The sequence below is a fragment of the Hoplias malabaricus genome, chromosome 1, assembly GCF_029633855.1.
Source record: "Hoplias malabaricus isolate fHopMal1 chromosome 1, fHopMal1.hap1, whole genome shotgun sequence".
Lineage (NCBI taxonomy): Eukaryota > Metazoa > Chordata > Actinopteri > Characiformes > Erythrinidae > Hoplias > Hoplias malabaricus.
The window spans coordinates 52,705,098-52,730,212 of NC_089800.1; the positions used below are offsets into that span (position 1 = coordinate 52,705,098).

At 41.1% G+C, this 25,115-nt stretch overlaps 1 protein-coding gene across 3 annotated transcripts; it reads left to right on the forward strand.

Moving 5' to 3' along the window:
* The first annotated feature begins 1,581 nt into the window (after nt 1–1,581).
* Nucleotides 1,582–25,106, forward strand: LOC136693092 (diacylglycerol kinase delta-like). Of its 3 annotated transcripts, none has more exons than XM_066666730.1 (30): nt 1,582–1,716; nt 6,010–6,120; nt 7,064–7,144; nt 10,720–10,824; nt 11,079–11,211; nt 11,424–11,530; nt 11,697–11,822; nt 12,624–12,726; nt 13,047–13,209; nt 13,647–13,755; nt 13,956–14,095; nt 14,351–14,435; nt 14,905–14,999; nt 15,126–15,225; nt 15,452–15,731; nt 15,898–16,032; nt 16,404–16,523; nt 16,881–16,977; nt 17,184–17,294; nt 17,393–17,489; nt 17,784–17,891; nt 18,171–18,284; nt 18,472–18,606; nt 18,901–19,055; nt 19,247–19,358; nt 19,625–19,717; nt 20,089–20,208; nt 20,423–20,540; nt 21,160–21,290; nt 21,647–25,106. In XM_066666730.1, the coding sequence occupies exons 1-30, from the start codon at nt 1,591–1,593 to the stop codon at nt 21,734–21,736; spliced, it is 3,600 nt and encodes a 1,199-aa protein (XP_066522827.1). In that variant the 5' UTR covers nt 1,582–1,590; the 3' UTR covers nt 21,737–25,106. The 3 variants fall into 3 exon arrangements, with proteins under 3 accessions (XP_066522827.1, XP_066522828.1, XP_066522829.1); XM_066666731.1 differs by having other exon boundaries at nt 20,092–20,208; XM_066666732.1 differs by lacking the exons at nt 1,582–1,716; nt 6,010–6,120; nt 7,064–7,144 and adding an exon at nt 8,765–8,841.
* The last annotated feature ends 9 nt before the right edge of the window (nt 25,107–25,115 follow it).

The window sequence follows — 25,115 nt, forward strand, 5'->3', positions numbered from 1 at the left end:
CTCCCTGTGTCCGCGTGGGTATCCTCCGGGTGACTGTCTGTGAGGAGTGTGGTGTGTTCTCCCTGTGTCCGCTTGGGTTTCCTCCGGGTGACTGTCTGTGAGGAGTGTGGTGTGTTCTCCCTGTGTCCGCGTGGGTTTCCTCCGGGTGACTGTCTGTGAGGAGTGTGGTGTGTTCTCCCTTTGTCCGCGTGGGTTTCCTCCGGGTGACTGTCTGTGAGGAGTGTGGTGTGTTCTCCCTGTGTCCGCGTGGGTTTTCTCCGGGTGGCTGTCTGTGAGGAGTGTGGTGTGTTCTCCCTGTGTCCGCTTGGGTTTCCTCCGGGTGACTGTCTGTGAGGAGTGTGGTGTGTTCTCCCTGTGTCCGCGTGGGTTTCCTCCGGGTGGCTGTCTGTGAGGAGTGTGGTGTGTTCTCCCTGTGTCTGCGTGGGTTTCCTCCGGGTGCTCCGGTTTCCTCCCACAGTCCAAAAACACACGTTGCAGGTGGATTGGCGACTCAAAAGTGTCCGTAGGTGTGAGTGTGTGAGTGAATGTGTGTGTGTCTGTGTTGCCCTGTGAAGGACTGGCGTCCCCTCCAGGGTGTATTCCCGCCTTGCGCCCGATGATTCCAGGTAGGCTCTGGACCCCCCGCGACCCTAAAATTGGATAAGCGGTTACAGATAATGGATGGATGGATGGACTGTCTGTGAGGAGTGTGGTGTGTTCTCCCTGTGTCCGCGTGGATTTCCTCCGGGTGTTCTGGTTTCCTCCCACGCTCCAAAAACACACGTTGATAGGTGGATTGGTGACTCAAAAGTGTCCATAGGTGTGAGTGAATGCGTGAATGTGTGTGTGTGTCGCCCTGTGAAGGACTGGCGCCCCCTCCAGGGTGTATTCCCGCCTTGCGCCCAATGATTCCAGGTAGGCTCTGGACCCACTGCCGCCCTGAACTGGATAAGGGTTACAGACAATGAATTAATTAATGAATTAATAATTAGCAGCTGGATAAGTAAATAACAGGACAGAAAAAAATGGTGTTATATTACTGTCAGACTACACACGGTAACACCACACTGTCACACTACCTTGACATGCCCACTGGTGTGAGTGAGTGAGAGTGACTGAGTTTGTGAAACTGTCCACAGCTGTGTGTGTGAGTGTCTGGGGATGAGTTTGTGAAAACTCTCTAGAGGTGTGAGTGTGTGGGTGAGAGAGTAAGTTTGTGAAACTGTTTATAAGTGTGAGTGTGTGAGTGACGTGTGATGGACTGGGGCCCTGTCCAGAGCGTTTTCCTGCCTTGCTCCCAGTGATTCTGGGTTGGCTATTATCAAGGTACAGTGGTTACTCAAGATGAATTAATGAACGAAACCTCCAGTACCTTATCTAAGTAACACTAATATTTGCCTGTGGCTATGTTCCTATGACAGCCATAATTTTAAACACAATTTTGAATAAGCATGTGCCCACGCATGTTTGCACATGTACTAGTGTATCTAGCAGCTGTTGTGCTGGGGGCATGTGTATCTGGATGACGAGGTTGTCCGTGGGACAGGAGGACGCTGTGTACCGCTCACTCAGCCCGCAGGTCGGCGCTGTGTGGCCGGTGTGAGGTGGAGGATGGCGGCGGCTGGCTGCGAGGCGCCGCGCTGCCTGGAGGATTCCTCGGACAGCGAGCCGGAGCACCGCGGGTCTCCGCACAAGCTTATTCGCAAAGTGTCCACCTCGGGGCAGATCCGGAGTAAGGTGAGCGCTGCGCGGCTAGAGGAGCGGAGAGACGTGGGAAAAGGGAGCGGGGGAGCCGGGGTAGAGGGGCTCAGAGCAGGGGAGCACAGGGAAACGGCGCAGAGCTCCACTTGGTTTATTCGAACCTTACATTCCACCTTAAGTCATGCAGCCGTTGTGTTCTAACAAACGTTACTGAAAATGTACACTCAAATGAAAAGCCAGGCTGTAACTGCAGGACTATTTAAGGAGGCTCTTAAATTTGCTATGGAAAGTCAGGATTTAACTTCTCTTTTTTTCAAGGTAGAATTTAATGTTGGTGAATGATAAAGGGAGAATAAGAAACTAAAGTAACGGTAAATACTAAAGATGGAACGGGGAATTTCATTTGAAAAGCCAAACATGCTTCAGTATTTAAGGTGGAACTGAACGCTCTCTAAAGGTAACGTTACGGCGAGATTCAGCAGCCAGAATGTAACGGTTCTTCAGCACCGTGTTAAGGTGGAACAGGCATTCTTATATGTATGAATGTAACCGCTCCACGTTTTAAGGTGGAACTGAAAATTAGTTAGAGATACAGTGAGAGAAGCCAGTATGTACTGTCCGCTGCTGAATTAAGGTTGTAACGAAAACTCTAATCAGAAGCAGTCGAATAAGAAATTTTCTGGACAGCAAAGACCGGGAGAGTGGGGGTGGAGGTGGGGGTGGGGGGTGGATGTTAGGCCTCATTGCAGCCCCGGTCTTTCCTGAGCGGTTTGGACGCCTGAAGTTCACCGAAGCGCGTAGAGCCTGAGAGGGACCCGCGCTCAGATAACGGTTCAGCGCGGAGAACATTAGATTCGCTGGTTTTAATAGTGCTAATGTAATTAAAAAAAATAAATATGAAATTTCATACTTCAAGTGCTAATTTAAACGAATAAATTATATAACCATATATATATAATAATTTATTCATTTTAATTATTTTGTTATTACATTAACAATAAATAAACATGTAAAGCTGGATTTATGTTCACACATAATATTTATTAGTTTCATCCTAACAAAATTACGTAAATCTTATTTAATGTCATGTAGGAGTTATATTTTAGAACAATACCAGACTTTTACATGCTTTCATTAAAAAATAATATATTACGTTCAATTCAGGTGATAAAATTACCATATTCCTTGTAGCCAGTGTGATTCTGACACTGTCCAGTGAAAACATGTAGCTTCAAAATAGTAACTTTACTGGAGAAGAAAAATACCCTTTTAACTTTCAATGGAAGTCAGTGTAAATTTGGAGTATTTCTATAGGTCCATTCATGAAAAGGACAGCTGCCATGTTCAATGATGTAGTGAACTTAAAACTGACAAAAAATGATATTTTTCATTGGAAAGCAACAAAATATTCTTTTGTATGTGTTTCCTTTTCTCAGCGTGAGTTTCTGCTCTCCAGCTCCACGTCCTTTCAGACCCATAGTGTTGAGTTGTCCTCCTTACAGGACACCTAGATATGGATGCGTTCATATCTGAAGCAAGTGAGGGTGGAGGTTAATTTATCATTTTTGGAAAACGATGGAAGATACTGATGCAAACAGCTTTTGTGGAGACACCAGGTCTTGCACGGCTGTTAAGGGTCCCATCTTTTCCGGTACTTGGTGGATGATTGCCTGGAAATGCAGTGAAGGTGTGGTGTGTGTCTTGCAAAGGACTGTGTGTGTGTATGAGTTTTTTTTTTATGTTCGTTCAATCCATCAAGAGGTTGAGATGAAAGGGAGTGTGTGTGTGTGTGTGTGAGAGAGAGAGAGAGAGAGAGAGAGAGGGAGAGAAAGAGAGAGTGGTGAGGGTGATTCTATTTTAAACTGAGTGGCTGCTTATGGTTGACTGCAACTATATATATACACCTATACACACACATATCCAACTCTCTCACACACACACACACACACACACACACACACACCCAGATGGACAGTTTCATGCTCATGATCATGCTGATACACACAAAGTATAAACCACATACCGGTGTGTGTATAGAAGTAAAGCAGGTCAGTCTTCCTGTGTGTGATGAGTGCAAACATTTGTGTGTATGAATGTGTGTTATACTAACCACAAGCTTGTCCTTAAAGATGAGCACACACCCTTTCTCTCTCTCTCTCTCTCTCTCTCTCTCTCTCTCTCTCTCTCTCTCTCTCTCTCTCTCTCTCTCTCTCTCTCTCTATTTCTCTCTCTCTCTTTCTCTGCATGTGTGTGTGTGTGTGTAAGAAATGCTTTTAGTTTCAGTAGAAACAGTTATAAGATCAGTGTGAGATGATGATTGACTTTCATTTAGAGAAGACCCCATGGAGACTTACAGAGAGCAGGTTTGGACAAAAGTGTGTGTGTGTGTGTGTGTGTGTGTGTGTACACTGTAGGAATAGATGAAAGGTGAATTGTTTTTATATTCTCAAATCTCAATTTAAAAGAGTGTTATTTATGAAATTGCAATTAGTAATTTGCCCTGCATTAATGAATGACTTCTTAACATTTTAAGGCGGGAAGTTTAACGCGCTGAAGATGACACAGAAGCCGTAAACTAGTCGTCTGCATCCAGTGTTCCAGACCCATGTCTGATAAAAATTCACCTGCTGATTTCTAGAAGATAAATCGCCTGGAGCTTATTAAACTAAAAATATCAGTTTAAGCAATATTTAGTCTTTTTTATTTCCCTCAAATATTTTAAATAACTAGAGGGTAACATTGTATTAAAATCAGTTGTGTTGCTTGTAGAGGATATGCTGTTTTCACAAAGAAATTCGGCAAAAATGTGACACTTGACCATGGTGCACAAATTTTCACAATATGACAAGATTATATATATATATATATATGCTTTGTGTTTGGGTGTGTGTATATTGTGTTACATGTACATATCTATTTAAAAACATGTTTCTCCCAAAAGTGTACAGGGGAAGGAAACAACCTTCTTTCAATGGAAGTGAATGTGTGAATGTAAAAAGATTTTATTCCAATTAATTGGAATCAATGAATTTTGGAGCATTTCAATTGGTCATTCATCATCAAATTTTAACACAATGTAAAGGATGGCTGCTGTGTTAAAATTATGTAGACAACTTAACATCCCCAAAAATGGAGATACATGTTTATAATTGGATAGTGATTTTATATATATTTATATATGACTGTGCATATGTTAATCTTTAACCAGTCATAACAGCACTTGTGTTATTTATAGGCTAAACTGTTACTTTACTGTGTAAACAGTTATTATTACCTCTGTTACTGCAGTTATTACTGTTCTTACAGGTGGACTGTCAGTGTAGCCATGCTTGGTGGTCAATATATTGTCCCAGAATTAATTGTATAATAGCATAATAATGCAGTTACATGCCACTAAACTTTTAGCAAAGACTGGTTAAGAATATACACATTGGATTTGTAATATAAAAATATTTGAATATCTTAAATCAGTAAAATGTTAATACATTTATTTTAAATATTTTTTAAATACTTGAGCAAATCATATGAAGGCTACAAAATAGAGAATACCAGAGAACAGAACAGAGCGAGCAGCTAAATATTGGTCATCACAGAATTACAGTAAAACCAACGGTTTTTAACACGAAATGTAAAACCCCCAGGTTTATCAAACCAGGGGCGACAGTGGCGAGGAAAAAACCTTGGGAGGAACCAAGGCTCACACAGGGGACCTACCCTCCTCTGGTCAATAATTTTTATAGGCTTTAGTGTTACTTTACTTCATAAACAGTTATTACATGTTTTATGTATGTATTACTGTGTTTTTAGGCTGTTTAAGTACTGCATAAAAAGATATTACACTATTCACTGTGTTGAATTAATTGACCTATTATTGAGGCAGTAGTTATTGTGTAGATGTAAGTACCGCTGTAAGGTGTCCAGTTTTTACACTAGTTGATGTGATAGTTATTACACTAGTTTCTAGTATTTAATGCCTAGTATTTACTACGTCAGTTATTATTTTATTTCAATGGTGGCTCATAATAGCTTGAATGTAACCTGTGTTGAAATATGTTTATTGTTTTATGTGTGTGTGTGTGTGTGTGTGTGTGTGTGTTTGTGTGTGTGTGTGTGTGTGTGTGTGTGTGTGTGTGTGTGTGTGTGTGTGTGTGTGTGTGAGCGCTCAGCTGATGTAGCTGATGATCTGGAGCTGTTGGCGGAGTTGTAAAGTTGTAATGTTGATGATTTAACAGCTCTCGATGAAGAAGGAGTCCACTGTTTCTGAGAGGGTGATGATGATGATGTTATACATTACATAACTGGAACAAACTTTACTTTCTGTGTGTGTAGACGGTGCTTAAAGAAGGGCAGCTGATGAAGCAGACAAACTCATTTCAACGCTGGAAGAGACGATACTTCAAACTCCGCGGGAGAACTTTATACTACGCTCAGACGGCCAAGGTAAATGATTGTATTTTCTAAACAGTTCAGGGGTTCTTCTGAAATTAAAGGCATTAAAGGTGAAAGTCATGGCAGTTTTATGAAATTCAGAAGATGTTTCCTCAGCTTTTGCTGTCTGTTTTTGTGCTGGAATCCAGTCTGATGTGTTTATGAAGCCACCGTGTCTGTAAATTATTAAAAAAAAAAAAACCATCTTGGTCCATTATGCTAGGCTTTCTCTCTCTCTCTCTCTGATCATGGGAGAGAAAAGGCATCTATCATTTTTTAGACAACGGAGAGAACTCCAAACATTCAAAAGCACAAACCAAAATTAGGTTATTGCTCTATTCTTGTTCCATAGGTGAATAATATAGACTTATTTTTGCTGTTTCGGATCATTTAAGGTGGAAGTGTCTCCAAACTTAGGAGATGGCTAACTGCATTAGCGACAGTGCTAAAAAATTAAACAATTCAAGTTAGAAATTAGTTTCTGTGGTGATTCAAACAGTGAATAAAAACTTACAGACACGCTACAAGGTACCAACAACAGTCTTTATTTTTGTCAGTCACACACCATTCCAGCTTTAAAGATGACACCCTGAACATAAACAACCCAGAGAGAATTGCATTTCCCCACAGTCATGGATCTCTGTTTTAATCAGGAGTTTATCGTCTTTGCTCTGTCTCCACTTGACAGAGAAGGTGCTTTCCTATGGAGCTGATGGAAACTCTGCTTTTACTAATAGACACCGCTTAAAGTAGCTCAGGCCACACAGTGTAAGGGTTATTGATCACGCTGATTTATTGATTGGCTATGGGTTGGTTTTGAAGTGATTGACCATGCTGATGAATTGTTGGTGGATTAGGATCTGACTGGGTGATTGGTTATTGACTGTTGTGGGTGCTCTGGTTTCGAGGTCATTGATCATGTGGAATGATTGTTGATTGATTGGTGTTTCTGCAGTCGATTATCTTTGACGAAGTGGATCTGACTGACGCCAGCGTAGCAGAGTCCAGCACCAAAAACGTCAACAACAGCTTCACTGTGAGTACAACAAGTACACACACACACACACACAAACACACACACACAAGTTTTCATGGATCGTGTGGCTGTTACCTGAGCGTATGGTCATTTAGGCTAGTCTTAACCTAAATTAATCTGTATGTAGCAATACCCTGATACCAACCCTGACCCGTACCCACATGACATCACCTTTTATATGTAAAGATTTATCGATCCCCACAAGGATTTATGGTCCCCACAAGGAAGAGAAGTCCCCACAATGTGAGTGTTTAAAAAAAGGGAAAAACCTATGTGCATTGCTACAGACCACAGGAGGGGGGTTAGTGAGGGGGTTAAACCCTGTTCTAACAGAGTCTGTAGAGGCCTGTGAGTGATTATAAAGTCCCCCAACAACCCCCCTGCCCCCCTTTCACACACATGTTATATAAACTGAGAGTATCTGAAACTCTACTTTAGTCTGAATGCTTCTGTCATCTCTGAACTCTTTCTCTCTCTCTCTCTCTCTCTCTCTCTCTCTCTCTCTCTCTCTCTTTCGCTCTGTCTGTGTGTGTGTTTGAAGTTTATTTATAGCTGACATTTGGACTGATTTAGTTTTAATAGCAGGGTGGAGATTTCGCCTGTGTGTATCCGGTCTTGGCAGCAGCTTGGCTGTGTGTGTGTGTGTGTGTGTGTGTGTGTGCGTCATTGTGGAAGATGCACTCTGTTTTTTAAGAAAGAGTGATATAGTTTTCCTTAGAAAATATAGTAATGTATTGTTATATCTGAGTGATTACATTAAAGTATCCACTCATAAACATGATGAGGAATGTGTTAATAAAATAAATTCCAGAATACGGCATTAGTGTTCGGACCAGTCTGTATGCTTCGATGTGTATTTTCCCCAAACCCATGCATAAGGTTATAAAGAAATTTTAATTTAGAAAATTAGATGAATGATTATGTTAGTGTCGTGTCCTCTTTGTCCACAGGAGGGCGCATGTGCATAATACACCGTTCAAACTCAGGCCGCATTCATGTGAATTATTTTTTGGATGACGTTAAGTTCCTTTTCATTTTTTTTCTCACCCTTGTTTGTTTTTCTTTTTGAGTTCTTTTTTTCTGTCTCTTTTTCTTTCTTTATCTCTTTTGTTCCCTCACTTAAATTCTCTCCCTCACTTTCTCTCTCCTATTTCCTCTTGATCCATTCTCTGTCTCTTTTTCTCTAATTTCTGTTCTTCGTTTTCGCTTTCCTTTTACCTGCATCATTCTCGCTCTTGGTCTCTGTTCTCTCTGTTCTGTGTGTGTGTGTCTGTGTGTGTGTGTGTGTGTGTGTGTCTGTGTGTGTGTGTGTTCTCTCTCTCCCTCTTGTTCCTATTTTTCCACTCTTTCTATTTATGCACATTTTTTCCCTTTTTCCCTCTCTCTCCCTCTCCACACGGGGAGGGGTCTTTTCCCCTTTAACAGGAAGTTGATTTGCGTCACTTTGCTGGAAAGGGAGGAGAGAGAAAGAGAGAGAGAGGGGCAGAGAGAAAAGAGACAAGGAAAGGAAGAGGGAAAGAGACAGGGAAAGTGGAAAAGAGATAGAGATTAGCCACCGCTAACAGGACACTGAGGGAGAAATAGAAAGAGGAAGTGAGGAAGAAAAGAGAGTGGTTAATAGTGAAGGGAAAGAGAGAGAGAGAAAGAGAGAGAGAGAGAGTTCTTGAATTGGGCTCAGTGGACGACTTCAGCTAAAAGTAAGAGGAAAAATTAAAAGAATGTGTGTGTGTGTGTGTGTGTGAGATATAGAGAGTGAGTAAGAGGGGGACTGTAAGCTAAATATATAAATATATTTTTATATTTTGTAATTCTAACGGTTGTGAATTATGAAATGCAATCTACAAATTATAAATATTAATTAAATCATATTAATCTGACATTAACTATTATAATCATCTTGTGTCTTTTACATTGTTATATTGCTATTATATATTAATGTATGATATTATTGATATTTGATAGTTATTTGTAGTATATGATTGTATTAATAATATAGTAATAACTATACTGAGGGAAGCAGTATGTCGTCTGCGGCTGATGGTATTAAAGATAAATAAATGTTTATGCAGTAGCTGAAAAGCTGAGCTTGAGTTTGTGAATAAATACCCCCCACCCCCTGAGCGATCAGCTGTTTATTAACAGCTTGACGTCCATGTGATTTACACAGAAACAGCTCCGGGGTTTTATTACAGCTCTTTAATCTCTGTGTTACTCCTGATCCGTAAACAGGAAAGTTCATTACTGTTATTGACCCTCAATCACAACAAAACAAATACTTATTCAAATGACACAAGCTCTCATTAATATTAAAGCAGCGCATTGTATAAACAGTGACACATTAGTCTAAGGTCACCATGCCCAAGGCCAAGAGTCTGTCGGAGGGATATAAACCCGACCAGCGCTGGGCTCTGGAGCAGAGGAACTGTGTTCTCTGGAGAGATGGAGCTCCATCCGGTACCAGAATAAGTCCTGACATCACTAATGTTGAAGTGGCTGAATGCCGTCAAATCCTCACAGCAATATTCCAACATGTGGTTTAAGGCCTTCCAAGGAGAGCAGAGACTGTTACTGTAGCCAAGAGGAACTAACTCCTGATTAGTACACTTCAGGTCTTGATAAGGTATAAAAACAAATGTGTGTGTATGTGTGTGTGTGTGTGTGTGTGTGTGTGTGTGTTCTGGCAGAGTAAAGTGTGAGTTATTTTTATCCTTGTGGGAACAGAGGGGCTTTTGTAAGCAGCTGAGGAAGAGGAAGCTGACGTCTACCCCATGACACACACTCACACACACACACACACACACACACAGAGCGTGACAGCTGGAAGACGTGTGCTTCAGCTCCATTCAACACACAAAAACACCTTATATAATGAATGAAAAACAGACAATGATTTCCCACCTAACACACTGTATTTTATTATTTTTATAAATGTATTTATTTGTATCCAGCCCCACGTATTCATGGGTTCCACATCCACGTCTTCAACCAGGTGCGGAACAAAAATATTCCAAAAACAAAATTCCAGAAAGTTCCTAAGAACAGAGCTTGAATCTGCGGTGCACAGCACTTCACTGAATCCACAGCAGTGAAGTGATGTGTAGTGCACCCCTGCCTTTTCACACACCCTCAGTCTCTCTCCAGCTGTCGCAGAGGAACCAGTGTAGAACTTGTGTAAGCTCGAGAGGCAGTCATCGATTCGCCAGAGGTATTCCCTCGCTTAAAGACAAGGAAGCCCTGTTTGTCCAGGTTGGAGTTTACCACTTTTTGAGTTTCTGACTGTCACAGTTCCTCCCAGTCTGAGGGGCTGGAGTTGTGGCAGTGCAAACTGACCAGAAAAGTGAGTGCAAATGGGACAAATGACCTTGGTAAATGTAACAGACTGAGGTGTGAGTTGTAACATTCAGTAGGAAAGTGTGGTAAATGTTCATTAACAGGGAGTCTGTATAGTCTCAAGGCAGTCAAGTGCTTCAAACAACTTTCCAGTTTCCGAATTCATGAATCTGTTTGCACGTTTGAGTTCAGGACCTCAAATTATGTTGTAAATTATTCCTGATTTTGTGTGTGTGTGTGTGTAGATTATCACACCCTGTCGGCGGTTGATTCTTTGTGCTGAGAACAGAAAGGAGATGGAGGACTGGATGGCAGCGCTGAAGAGCGTCCAGAACAGAGAACACTTTGAGGTTTGTGTGTATGTTTTCAGTGTATTTCTGCCATGTTTAAGTTCCATTCAGACTGTTTTAAGTGATTTTTTAATATATAAAAGAAGGCTGACATAGAAGACGTTGCGTCCTCTGGGTCCTACCTTGCACTGGTTACTTCTAGTGTCAGCCCTAACCCTAACCCCAACGCAGATTGTAACACTGTGTGAAGTACTGTGTATTGAACATGTGTCTGATTTTGTTCTCTATCTCTCTCTCTCTCTCTGTGTCTTTAGTCTACTCAGTACAGTATGGATCATTTCTCTGGGCTTCATAACTGGTACGCCTGCTCTCACGCTCGCCCCACGTACTGCAACGTCTGCAGAGAGGCTCTGAGTGGAGTCACCTCCCACGGCCTCTCCTGTGAAGGTGTGTGTATTTGTGTCTGTTTTTCTGTCTGTGTGTGTGTGTTTTTAAAACTGACGATAATATAATGAACGATACGATATGGCACAGCCCTAAAGAAGGGACATTGTGTGGTTGTAAGTGCCGCTTACAGCTGTAAACCACTGTGTGTGTAGAGTGGGTGTTTATGTAAGTCTGGGTGTGTTTAACTGTACCTATGCGTTTGTGTGTTACAGTGTGTAAGTTTAAAGCCCATAAACGCTGTGCAGTCAGAGCCACTAATAACTGTAAATGGACCACGCTGGCGTCCATTGGTAAAGACATCATCGAGGACGAGGAGGGGGTGAGTGAACATCATCCTCAGTATATCATTTTAATGCACTAAAATATCTTTTTATAATTAAGAGGTATCACTTAAATATGTGGAAATATATTGCTTTAATATCTCTCACAGGCCTGGTTTAGAAATGATTCTGCTTCATTCTTTCATTATTTCTCTCTCTCTCTAGATCTCTATGCCTCATCAGTGGTTGGAAGGGAATTTACCAGTCAGTGCGAAGTGTACGGTTTGTGATAAAACCTGTGGGAGTGTCCTGAGATTACAGGACTGGCGCTGCCTCTGGTGTAAAGCCATGGTGAGTCTGCATGTGTTCCTGTTGTTTTTAAAATCTCTATAGCTACAGTGGCTGTGTTACAGGCTACGGATTTCAGGCTACGAGGTCCAAAAATGATGGTTCTACAAGGGTTCTTTGGAAAAGAAAATGATTCTATATAGAACCCTGAACACGTAAAGAACCTTTGGCATGATTAAAGGGAAAATGTGCCATAGATGGTCCTATACAGCACCTTTTAGGGAAGGGTTCTACACTGTACCAAAAACGGTTCCTCTGCTGTAACAAGCTTGACATCGTAACAATAGAGGAACCCTTTTGTGGTGCCATATATAGAACCCTTCTATAAAAGGTGCTTTATAGAAACTTCTATAGCATTCTCCAGCAATCTTAATAACCCCTTCACAATGCAATGAATCTTTTAATCATGCAAAATGTTCTTCAGGTGTTCAGGGTTCTATATGGAACAATTTTCTTTACCAAAAACAGTTGTAGAACCATTATTTTTAAGTGTGTAGATCAGGACTGAGTTGTTTTTATTACAATCTTTATTTACCTTCACAAATCAAGCATCTGATCCAAAGTCTCTGTGCTGTGTAGTGTAAACAATACCATAACAACAAGAAGCAAACCACAGTAACCCAAATGGTATTTAACGGGCTGTGTCCGAAACGTCATAAATGCTCTCTGCCATATTGCGTATGATGCAGAATCACGTCTGAATCCAGCATTGATGTAAATATCTATAGTGTAATATTTGAGATGAGATGTACAATACTTGTGTGCAGAAGCAGTCTGTTCTTATCCTGTGTGTTTGTTTTTTAGGTGCATGCAGGGTGTAAGGAGCAGCTGTCCACAAAGTGCCCTCTGGGTCAGTGTAAAGTCTCTGTAATCCCACCCACTGCCCTCAACAGCATCGATTCAGACGGTGAGCAGCCAATAACCAGCCTTAATTTACAGCTTTGCACTTGCTCCAATCATCATCAGTCTTTTATCACGGTCTTCAACCAATCACAATCTTCTATAATGCATGCACCAATGTCTCTAACTTATCACATTCCCCAATTATCAGTAGAGCAACCTCTTTAACCAATCACAGTCCTCCATCGATGCAGCAATCTCTTTAACCAATCATGACCCTTCATTAATAATACAGCACCCTCCACCAATCAAAATCTTTGTCAGTACAGCCAATCACAGTTTCGCTGGAGCATTCTGAAGATTTGACTGTGTGTGTGTGTGTTCCAGGTTTCTGGAAGGCCACCTGTCCCCCATCCTGCACCAGTCCTCTGTTGGTGTTTGTAAACAGTAAAAGTGGGGACAATCAGGGAGTGAAGTTTCTGCGGAGGTTTAAACAGCTGCTGAATCCTGCTCAGGTGTTCGACCTGATGAACGGAGGACCACACCTAGGGTCAGTGGAGAATTTCTGTCTTTGTGGAGATGTGCTTTTTGCAGATGCATACACACTACACGGCCAAAGTTTGTGGACACCGGCTTGTCCTGTGTTTCTTCTGCAACAAATGGCATTAATGAGAAGTGTGTTTCTTTTTACTGCAGTAACAATCTCTACTTTTCTAAGAGGATTTTACGCTAGATGTAGGAACACTGCTGTGAGAATCTGGTGGCAGACACATACACGTTAGATGACACATACACGTATCTGATGTTTAATGATTAGTTTTGTCATTCAGACTCATCTCAAAGGTAATGGAAGTAAAATACTCCAGAGAACACAGTTCCACAGCTGCCAGGGCTTCTAAAGATACAGTTTTGTTCTGATAGCAAGAAAAGATGTTATTTAGATGTGTATTCTTACTGACATCTTTATTTCTGTGTGTGTGTGTGTAGTTTGCGTCTCTTTCAGAAGTTCGACACTTTCAGGATCTTAGTGTGTGGCGGAGATGGCAGTGTTGGCTGGGTCCTGTCGGAAATTGACACATTAACACTTCACAAACAGGTGCAATCACACACACACACACACACACACAAACACAGATGATTATCTCTCTGATCACTGACCGGCTCCTCTGTAATGTGGTTTTGTACTGCCCCCTGCTGGTCATTGGTCAGTATTGTTATCTTTTGTAATATGGGATAGTGTTTGTGATTGTAATGTTAACGAAGATAATGTGTGTGTGTCTGTGTGTGTGCTCTCAGTGTCAGCTGGGCGTGTTGCCATTGGGAACAGGAAATGACCTCGCACGTGTGTTAGGGTGGGGTGCGGCATGTGATGACGACACACAGCTTCCTCAGATCCTGGAGAAACTGGAGAGAGCCAGCACCAAGATGCTGGACAGGTGTGTGTGTGTGTGTGTGTGTGTGTGTGTGTGTGTGAAAGAATATATATTTGTATTGTGTTTGATTATGTCCGTAAGAGTGTTTTAACAGTGTGTCACATTTTGAGAAAAAGAGATTGTGTGAGTGTGTGAAATGTTTGTGTGTGTGTGCGTTTGAGAATGTCTGTAAGAGCGTTTGACAGAGTGGGATGTGAGAGACTGTGGGTGCGTGTATGTGTGTGTAAAGGACTACAGTAACAGCTTGTGTATCCACAGATGGAGTATCATGGTGTATGAGACTAAGTTTCCACGGCAACACTCCAGCTCCACAGTGACCGAGGACTGCAGCGAGGACTCAGAGGTGATGGTGAAAAGAGCAGCTCTCTTGCTGCACTGTGGGCACTGTGTCCTCATCTCTGTAGAGTGTCATGTAATAAGGAGATGCTCTGGAGCAGCTGCCCATGAGCCTAAGCTCACCATGCTCAGAGCCAAGAGTCTGCCAGAGGGGGATAAATCCCCCAGCATTGGCCTGTGGAGCAGTGGAACTGTTCTGTGGAGAGATGGAGCTCCATCCAGTTCCTCTGGGATGAGACGGAGTGGTGTGTGTGAGCCACAGAACACCAGCACCTGACCTCACTAATTTTAATGAGGCTGAATGCCATCAAACCCTCACAGCAGTATAATAACTGTCACTGTAGTAAAGATGAATGACCTTCTTTTAAGAACTTCTCCACAACCTGTAGGTTGTGAGGTTGTGTAGTGTATCTGTCTTTCTGTTTATCTGTCACTCTGTTTGAGTGCTGCTCTCTGATTGGCTGTTTCCTCTGCAGGTGCAACATATTCTGACCTATGAGGACTCAGTAGCTGCTCATCTGTCCAAGATCCTCACCTCGGACCAACACTCTGTCGTCATCTCCTCTGCCAAGTAAGACTAGCGTGTGTGTGTGTGTTCTACAGGGTGCTGTGTGAGACAAAATTACAATTCCATATCCATTTGTAAAGATTTTGATGATTCTGTGTGTGTGTGTGTGTGTGTGTGTGTGTTCTGCAGGGTTCTCTGTGAGACGGTGAAAGATTTCGTAGCTAAAGTTGGTCGAGCATATGAAAAGAACACAGAAAATTCTGAAGAGTCTGAGACCATGGCTAAGAAGGTGAGTGTTTTCTGATAGGTCGATATATTTATGAAGTTTTGTGATTGGCCTGTGGGTTTCTAAAATATTTTCTGATTTATTAATACACTGCTGATGTATTTTAGGATTTATCATTTTGTTTACGATGTAAATGGCTCATGGATGTATGCTTTGTTGTGCGATTGGCTGATGGATGTACGACCTCTCTCCTGATTGTCTGATGGTTTTATGATGTGATTCTACACAGTGTGGAGTTCTAAAGGAGAAGCTGGACTCGTTGTTAAAGACCCTCAGTGAGGAGGCTCAGGCCAGCACTGTGATCAGCGTGCCTCCGCCCACCATTGCTGAGGAGCAGGAGGAGGGGGAGGGTCTGTCACAGGACCTGTCCACCCCTCATATCATGGTCCCGCCCCCCACCTCCTCACCCCGGCCACCCGCCCCCATCTTTAAACCGAGAGAGCAGCTCATGCTCAGAGCAAACAGCCTGAAAAAAGCCATCAGACAAATCATCGAACACACGGAGAAAGGTATACACACACACACACGCTACAGAACTACAGAAACAGTTCCAGATTACATTAATCACATTCTACCACAGGAATCATAGAAATCATCCTAGATTTTATTAATCCCAGCTGTAGAAAACCCACAGAAATAATCCCATTATTATCCCTATTATATTAATCTCTGCAGCGGTGGATGAACAGAACGCTCAGACGGAGGATGTGTTTGCATCTCTGGCTCCTGAAGAGGAGGATGATGATGATGAAGAAGATAAATTGTCTCTCAGATCGTCCTACAGCGCCAGAGCGAGACACATGAGGAGAGGTACTGGCACAGTGTTTTATTAAATAAACACTTTAAATTTAAACCTTAATCCTAACTCTGTACCCTAAGGGGTGGTTTCCCAGACAGGGATTAAGCCTAGTCCTAGATTACACATAATTTTTTTGTGATTTTTCATTGAAAGGAGGATATAATCCAGAACTAGGCTTAATCCCTGTTTGGGTAACCACCCCTAAATCTAAACTCTGGACCCTTAACCTTAAACTGTAACGTTAATGTTATTAACGTAAATTATAACGTAATCCCTACACCTATCCCTACGTTGAACTGAACTTTAAAGGAGAAGCCCATTGAATTGTGTATAAATTCACCTTGTCTAACTCTAAACTTCTCTCTCTCTCTCTCTCTCTCAGTGTCTAAAGCTCCATGTGAGAAGCTGATCTCTAAAGGAAGCTTGTCTCTGGGGAGCTCTGCGTCACTGCCTGCACATACAGGAAGCAGAGAGCTGCTGAGCACCAAGATTTTGTATCCGAGTAAGAGCCGCAGAAAAGGAGTCTGCTCTTTTTATCGCACACTTGCACAAAAAATGTCAAATTATTATTTAAGTTTACAAATACACCTTAAATAAGCAGCTCTAAATAAAGCAGCAGAACAGAGGTCTAGAATGCAACTGCTGAAATGTTTAAGCTGGAACAAAGGAAACAGAATATAATTGATGCACAGTTGAAAGTGGAGTGGCCTCATTTTTGTTTGTTCTTTTTTCAATAGATGTCAAATGTTCTATCTTATAGTCTTCTAATGAATCCATTGTTTGTAAATGCACTAAAATAACGTATGGTAATGTATGTTTTTTATTACGCTAATATGTGTGTGTGTGTGTGTGTGTAAAGGTTTGAAGGCTAGTATGACTGGGTCTCTCTCCACTAGCTCAGTCATCAGTCGTCTCCTCGTCAACGCAGATCCATTCAGCTGTGATGTGGAGAACCTGTGAGTTTATCATCATCACTACATCATAGCTCTCTTTCATCATCTCTCTGACATCACTCCTTCATTCACATCACTATATCCACAGTTATCATCACTTCATCATCATTGTTTCATTCTCTTTCCTTTTGAGCATTTTATCACTACTCTCTCTCTCTCTCTTTCTCTCTCTCTGTTTGTCTGTCTTTCTTCATGCTCTATCTCTGCAGTGAGTGTTACACAGAGAAATGTGTGATGAATAATTATTTTGGAATTGGACTGGATGCCAAAATCTCACTGGATTTCAACAACAAGCGAGACGAGCACCCAGAGAAGTGCAGGTAACACACACACACACACACACACACACATACACACAGATTAAGGTGTTTATCCTTACACTCTTTTTTGTTTGCTTTTGATTTTGTGTGTGATTTAGGAGTCGTACTAAGAACATGATGTGGTACGGAGTCCTTGGGACCAAGGAGCTGCTGCACAGAACGTATAAGAACCTGGAACAGAGGGTTTTACTAGAGGTGTGTGTGTGTGTGTGTGTGTGTGTGTGTGTGTGTGTGTGTGTGTGTGTGAGAGAGAGAGAGAGAGAGAGAGAGAGAGAGAGAGAGAGAGAGAGAGAAAGGTTTGCTTTGAGTTGAGATGGAATGTAATATTCTAGCATTTTGATAATGATAATAAAGATTGTGTGTTTGTGTGTGTGTGTTTGTGAGAGAAAGAGAGAGAGAGAGATTTGCTTTGAGTCAAGATGGAATGTAATATTCTATCATTTTGATAATGATAATAAAAATTGTGTGTGTGTGTGTGTGTTTACACAGTGTGATGGTCGGCCGATTCCTCTGCCGAGTTTGCAGGGCATTGCGGTGCTCAACATTCCCAGTTATGCCGGGGGAACCAACTTCTGGGGCGGAACCAAAGAGGATGATGTAAGGACATTATCTTCTACAAAACTTACCGCCGGTATCACATTACAAAATTACCCCCAACAAAATCAACCCTAAAATTCTCCATCAAAAATCTCCCCACACAAACCCATTCATGATCATCTCTAAGAAAAACACCTCTAGAAATAAAACAGAACTTTCCCCCAGTATCACACACCAAATATAAACCTACTCTTTACTCACTTTTCTTACACTATCCTCAAAATTAAATTAACATTATGTTTGTTTGTGTGTGTGTGTGTGTGTGTGTGTGTTTCACAGAACTTCACAGCTCCATCGTTTGATGATAAGATTTTGGAGGTGGTGGCTGTGTTTGGGAGTATGCAGATGGCTGTATCTCGAGTTATCAACCTGCAGCACCATAGAATAGCTCAGGTAACATCCCATTCGTTTTCTCATAGAAAAATTCAGCTTAGATTCATTACTTTTACACAACACTGCAAACCTGGGTGTTTTGTACTGATTTAATACAGACAATGAATATTTAAGTTTCTTCTGAGGAATCATAAAAAGCTTTTTGGTGTGTTTGTGTGTGTGTGTGTGTGTGTGTGTGTGTGTGCAGTGTCGCACAGTGAAGATCACTATCTTGGGAGATGAGGGCGTACCTGTGCAGGTGGATGGAGAAGCATGGATTCAGCCACCAGGATACATCAGAATCATCCACAAAAACCGCACACAAACACTCACCAGAGACAGGGTATACACACACACACACACACACACACACACACAAACACATACAGGAAATTATCCAGTGTAACTAAAACTAACTTATGAGGGGACTGTTTCTCTTACATTTAAGTGTTCATTTGACAGGGACAATATAAAATAAACAATGTTACAGAAAATGTAAATTTTACGCTTAAGCTTAATGTCATTTAAAGTGGAATTGAAAATTAAAATGTAGTAAATGAGAACTAATTTTCCTTTAGTCATTTGTATTTGTGTGTGTGTGTGTGTGTATGTGTGTGTGTGTGTGTGTCTTTTATAGGCATTTGAGAACACATTGAAGTCATGGGAGGATAAACAAAAGTGTGATTTCCCACGGCCCATATCCCAGCATGCTGTTCAACCTGAGACAGTGTCTGAGGAAGAAATGACTCAAATCAGTCTCTTTGGCCAATCAGCAGGAGCCCTGATACACAGGTAAACACACACACACACACATACAGGAGTTCTCTCTCAGTAATGCAAAACACTTGTGTAATTGTATTTAATCATGTTTTCTTGTACCAGATTGTTACTGAACCTGAATATTTTTTGCAGGATGAATAACAAGTAATAAACTATACAGTTTACAAATGTTAATGTTAATTTTGTGTGTGTGTGCATCTCAGTATTAGAGAGATTGCTCAAACTCACCCCAGTGTGGAGCAGGAGTTGGCTCATGCAGTGAATGCCAGCTCCAAAGCCATGGACATGGTGTACGCTAACTCCAAAAACAACACGGTCAGTGTGTGTGTGTGTGTGCTAGTTGTTATATTAATGTGTAATAAGTTATGATAAGGTATAATTCTGAGATGCAATGTATCTGAGAGGAGGAGAATCTGTTTTAAAAGCATTTTTTTTCCTATAGAATAATTCAGCTTAGACCTGGAACTCCTTATATGGGCATGATAATCCAATGTGTAATAAAGTTCGGATGCATTCCTTATTGTACTTATTTAACTTAGCTGTTCTGTTTATAACTTTATTGCCTGTATGTGTGTGTTTAGGGTCTAACCTGCAATGTGGTGGCTCAGATGGTCAGTAACGTAAAGGCCCTCCACAGTGAAACTGAGCTGCTCCTAGCAGGGAAAATGTGCCTGGTAAGTACATAATAAACCTGAAGCAACTGAACATGAGCCTAATGTCACCACTCCCAAAACTCAGAGAATAGCAGGCACTGGTCTGTGGAGCAGTGGAACTGTGTTCTCTGGAAAAATTAGCGTGGAGCCTATGATTCAGAATTAATTATCTAATGCCGTCCGATCTTCACAGCAATGTTTCAGCTCTATAGTAAAGCCTTCTCTGGGTAGAGACTGTTACTTTGCTTCAGAAGAAATTTGAGGAGCAGGTCTCCGCAGTGATATCACATTTGAATGTTTTTGGACATATCTTGTATGTCTTGGATATGTACAAAGCTTTACGAGAATATGTGTGTGGTTGTGTGTGTGTGTGTGTGTGTGTTTGTGCTCAGCAGTTGGACCCACCCCAGCATGAGCAGTTAAACGGTGCTTTAGCTTCTGTAGCTCTGCAGCTGCGCAGACTTTCAGAGATAAGCTGGCTCAGCGCAGTCATAGAACCGGCCGATGATGAGGTACACACCACACACACAAGCAACAAACACAATATCTGCAAAAGTGGGTTGAGTTAATCAACAAAATATTATAATGAAACCAAAGTAATAACAATGAAGAATACACTCCAAGAGGTGACCTGATCCTTTGTTTTATACATGCCTGTTTCTGTGTTTCTGTGTTTGTGTGTGTGTGTGTGTGTGTGTGTGTGTGGCCACGACTGCCTGTGTGTAGGGACATCCAATGGATTTCTCCAAGCGGAGCCGCAGTGCTAAATTCCGACTTGTTCCCAAGTTCAAGAGAGACAAAAACAACAAGAATAAAGAGACATGTGCCACTCTCAACCTGCCAGGTATGCTGTGTGTGTGTGTGTGTGTGTGTGTGTGTGTGTGTGTGTGTGTAACAATCTTACTGTTACTATTGGTGAAAACTTTATTAAATTAAGACTTTTTTACTTGTCAAATCAATTCATATTTTTGATTCAACTTAAATCCTTTGTTCAATCTGAAGCCCACATACCTACATACTGTAAAACAAGATCACCCAGTCCGTTTTCTGTGTGCTGCCTACATCAGAAAAAATGGGATAACACGAGCTGTTCTGATTCTTTAGAATCGCCCCGCTCCCTCATCTGAGTGTGTTCACTCACAGTGCTGGACTCGCGTTTTAGTGAGATTTTATGAGGGGGGGCGGAACGCTGCTGTGGGGCTTGTGGAGTTTTGATCAAAGCAGGTCACAGATGTTTCATTAAGATCTAGAACAGTGCTCCACTGTGGGGAAGAGGGAGAATATGTTCTCTGTAATACACTCTGGCCTCTAGGAGGCACCAAATGTTATTTGATATTTAGCACAATATCAAACCAACTCAAATTTTATTCAGTGACTTCAATAACTGGAAGATGTTATCTCTAAAAATGTTCTGTTCCGCTTTCATAGAGTTTATGACTGGACTGTGTGTGTTCTCTCCTCAGTTCATCAATGGGGTGTAGATGAAGTTGCAGCATGGCTGGAGCAGCTGTGCTTGTCGGAGTATAAAGAAATCTTCATCGGTCACGATGTGAGAGGCTCAGAGTTACTGCACCTGGAGAGGAGAGATCTGAAGGTATTAATCTGTGTGTTTGTGTGTGTTCTCTAGGTTTTGTGTGGGTCCGGGATTTACCTCCGGTCCTGGACATCTGCTATATTACATTTCCATTTCATTATGTGTTTAATATTTGTGATAATTAGATAGTAACCTCCTTAAAGTCACCATTTACATGTATTGTGAGGAAAATAATATTTGTTTTTATTGCAATGCTAATAACGTAGTTACATTTGTGGCACCTCACCTAGTGTGATTCAGAAATGTGAATATGTCACATCTCCATGTAGTTTGTGTTTGTAGAGCATGCATTGTGAAATGGGCTTTACAGAGGAATATGCCTTAGTCGAACCATTCGGGGTGTGTTTGTGTTTCAGGACCTGGGCGTGACGAAGGTGGGCCATATGAAGCGAATCCTGCAGGGGATCAGAGATCTGAGCCGAAACAGCACAGCCAGCGAGGCCTAAAATTCCCAGACACACACACTAAGCTCAGTCACCGGATCACAGGGAGCAGCTGGGCTTAAACAATACTATCACAGGGACCAGATCAGTAATCTCAGCCAGGAAATCTTCAGCAGAACTTTAACCAGTGAGCACAGTGCCTTCAGCTCGCACTTCTGTGACATCACAACTTTCAGGATAAACCCACTCTACTACCACACTGTTGGTTTGTGTGTGTGTGTGTGTGTGTGTGTGTGTTTGTGTTTGCAGGGTTGTTGTGTAATGTTCAACATGCCTATATATTAGCAGTTCTAGGTAGCTCTCATCTCTCTATGACAGAACTGAATGGTGTTCCTATTATCCCCTTATCGTTCCAGCTCATTAAGGAGATCTGTGTTGAACTGTGTTTGCATTTGTGCAATGTCATAATTTATACAAGCTGCCATTTTGAGGACTTGCTCATTACTCATTAATTAACTGCTTTTTTGGAAGGGAGATAAAACAGATGTGTAGAGAGGTATGAACAACAAAATAGTTAGAGGAAACTATTATATTTGAAATAGGTTAATTTAATATGAAGGAGAGAGTTAACATCAACTACAGCGAAGCTCAGACACAAGATTTATTTAAGAAAATTGCAGCGTGCAGCTCACAGCTCAGACAATGAAACACTTCCATATTCCAGCTTCAACAACTTTATACAAGATAAGTCTGTGCATTAAGAAAAATAAGTGTGCTGAACTTCTTGCTGCAGATGTTTGTGTGTGTGAGAGAGAGAGAGAGAAAGAGAGAGAGTCTGTAAGAGTGAAGGTTTGTCCATATTTCAGGATAAAATTAATGCACCTTACCTCTGTAAAAAAGTGAAATATTGGAGGAATTATGGACAAATTTGGAAAAATGGTCTATTTGCATAAACACATTAATGTTTCCAGATTAATCACATGTCTGTTTAGTGCTGCGCTGTGAAGGAGAACACTCCGTCCCCAAACTGACCACCACAGCAAAAAAATCACATCACTGAAACAAGGATATAAATATTGCTACATGCTAACAAGCTACCAGTACTGTTACATTAAACAACTGAACACCTCTCCAGAATCCTTAGAGGATTTGTTCATGTTAGGCTGTAGTGTAAGGAGCTGCTCATGCTGTGTAATAGTGTTGAAATATAAAAGTAGACTTACTTTAATTTTTACGTCAATTCAGTGCGCAGGAGACTTAACATTAGCTTGCAGTATGTAGCATTATACATGATTAACTCCTTAAACCTGTAATTCAGAGCAGTGACAATAAGTTGAAAAATGTAAGCTTATCAATCTGTCATTTCTGTCATAGAGAAATTCAGCTGAGTCCTGGAACTCTTTATATGGGCATGATGTCCACCTCAAAGTGACCACGCCAGATGTAATGGGGAGGCGTCTACACAGTAAATTCACCAGTGTTAAATCAACACTATTAGTGTTAACTTAACATTGAGAGTGTTACATTATTACACTAACAGTGTTAATTTAACACTAATAGTTTTGATTAACACTGGTGAATTTACTGTGTATAAAAGCCACTGAAAAACAAAGGACTCATCTTGTTCTCAGAGAGCAAGACTAACCTCTACTGGTGAAGAGTGGTAACAGAAATAGAGGGAGTGTGAGATGGGAGTGTAAAGGTTTCAAAGGGGTGGTTGGGGTTTTCAGGTTGTAATATCAGTGCCATAGAACTTGCCTACTCTTTCCTCTCTCACACACACACGCACAATTTCATCTGCGTCAGGACAATCAGAAACTGACTGCTATTAACGTCCAAGTTTACTACTTTAAAACAAATACGCAACACAATCTACCCCGTGTGTGTGTTGCGAGGAAGAGGCCTTTTGTTTCTAAGCAGACTCAGTTTGCCTTAGTGATCTCATATCAACACTAGTGTTTGTGTTTTTGTGTAGGCCAGCTCTGGGCCTTGTGCTAGCGTTGAGCTGTATGCAAAGACCTATTAGAGAAATCTCTCCAATGTGTGGTCAGCTTGGTTCTGCCCCTGACAGTTATTTCCATTTGTAAAAGACCAGGCTCCTGTCTCTCTGCATGGAGATAGACCTATCACCCAACACAAAAATCCACATTAGTGTTTCAGTGGTTAGCATTACGAGTTTTCTACAGTCACTTATCAACAAGTGACCTGTTGTTTATCCTGCACTCGACTGGCGACATGTCTGGGGTGTATTCCTGTCTTGTGCTCAATGATCCTGCATGACCCAGGATAATGTGGTTACAAAAACCTGTCTCCTCCTTCATAAAGTCTCTGCAGTATCTTAGCTTTGGACTATGTGCTTACTTTGTTTTTTAGTGAACTAAAGTCAGGTTTAGGATTGAGGCTCAGGATTAATGTGCTGTAACAACACCGTACACTTCTGAATTGTGTGTGTGTGTGTGTGTGTGTGTGTGTGTGTGAGAGAGAGAGAGAGAGAGAAAGAGAGATTATCCATATCATTTCGTTCTGGAAACTGCCAGCAGTGTCTGTTCTTTCTGCCTGTTAAATATTTATTAATAAGTTATATCTGAACACATGTCTTGGTTTCTCTTTCTGTTCTGTGTAAATAGGTTGTGTCTAAGATTGTAAATACATTCTTAATGTACAGTGAAACTCTGGATTAAAATAGGCTCTTTCTTTATGTCTTATGTTTCATATTTGTTGTCTATTAAAGGCACTGGAAAACAAATGATTTTTGACATTTACTGCTTCTGTGAAATCTGACTAAAGTAAAATTTCTAAAGATGTAAAAAAAGAATTCCAATAGTATTCAAATTGCTACATTTTTATTATTTGTGGAAAACATAAGATATATAAACATAAATGTGTGTCATAATGAAGTGTGAGGCAGAAGAAATACTGAGATAAATCTCACACTGGGGAAGTGTTATTTTATAATAATGTGAATTGTTTCCCCAATTAATAAATGAGACCCTGTTGTCTCAATATCTTACTTATTGCATGATATCACCTAATAATGAGGTCCTAATTATTTTACTGATTTATTTTCAGAATAATGACTTACTCTGTAGTATCTCATAATCATGACTTGTTATCTGAAAGGAAATTAGTGTAATGAGTTCCTATAAGTGATTATTCTGAGATAATAATCATAATGAGATTATATATTTAATGAGAGGTTCTAACAGGCTGTCACAATAAGATTTAACTCATTAGATTTACTATCTCAGAAATAATTAAGTACTCTTTTATGTATCTTATGATTAGCTGTGTGAAAGGAAATGTTCCTCATAATTATGAGGTATGACAGTAAGTCATTTTCAGATCTCATTATTGTGTAAGTTAAGGTCTTTTTGCATCTCATGATTATGAACGTATAGCAGAACTATTGCCACATCATGATGGATCACTGTAAATGAGGACA

Coding starts and splice junctions, on each gene's coding strand:
- LOC136693092 (XM_066666730.1), top strand. CDS start 1,591: ATGGCGGCGGCTGGCTGCGAGGCGCCGCGCTGCCTGGAGGATTCCTCG. Junction 11,212..11,423: donor CCACGGCCTCTCCTGTGAAG/GTGTGTGTATTT, acceptor TGTGTGTTACAG/TGTGTAAGTTTAAAGCCCAT. Junction 13,210..13,646: donor AACGGAGGACCACACCTAGG/GTCAGTGGAGAA, acceptor GTGTGTGTGTAG/TTTGCGTCTCTTTCAGAAGT.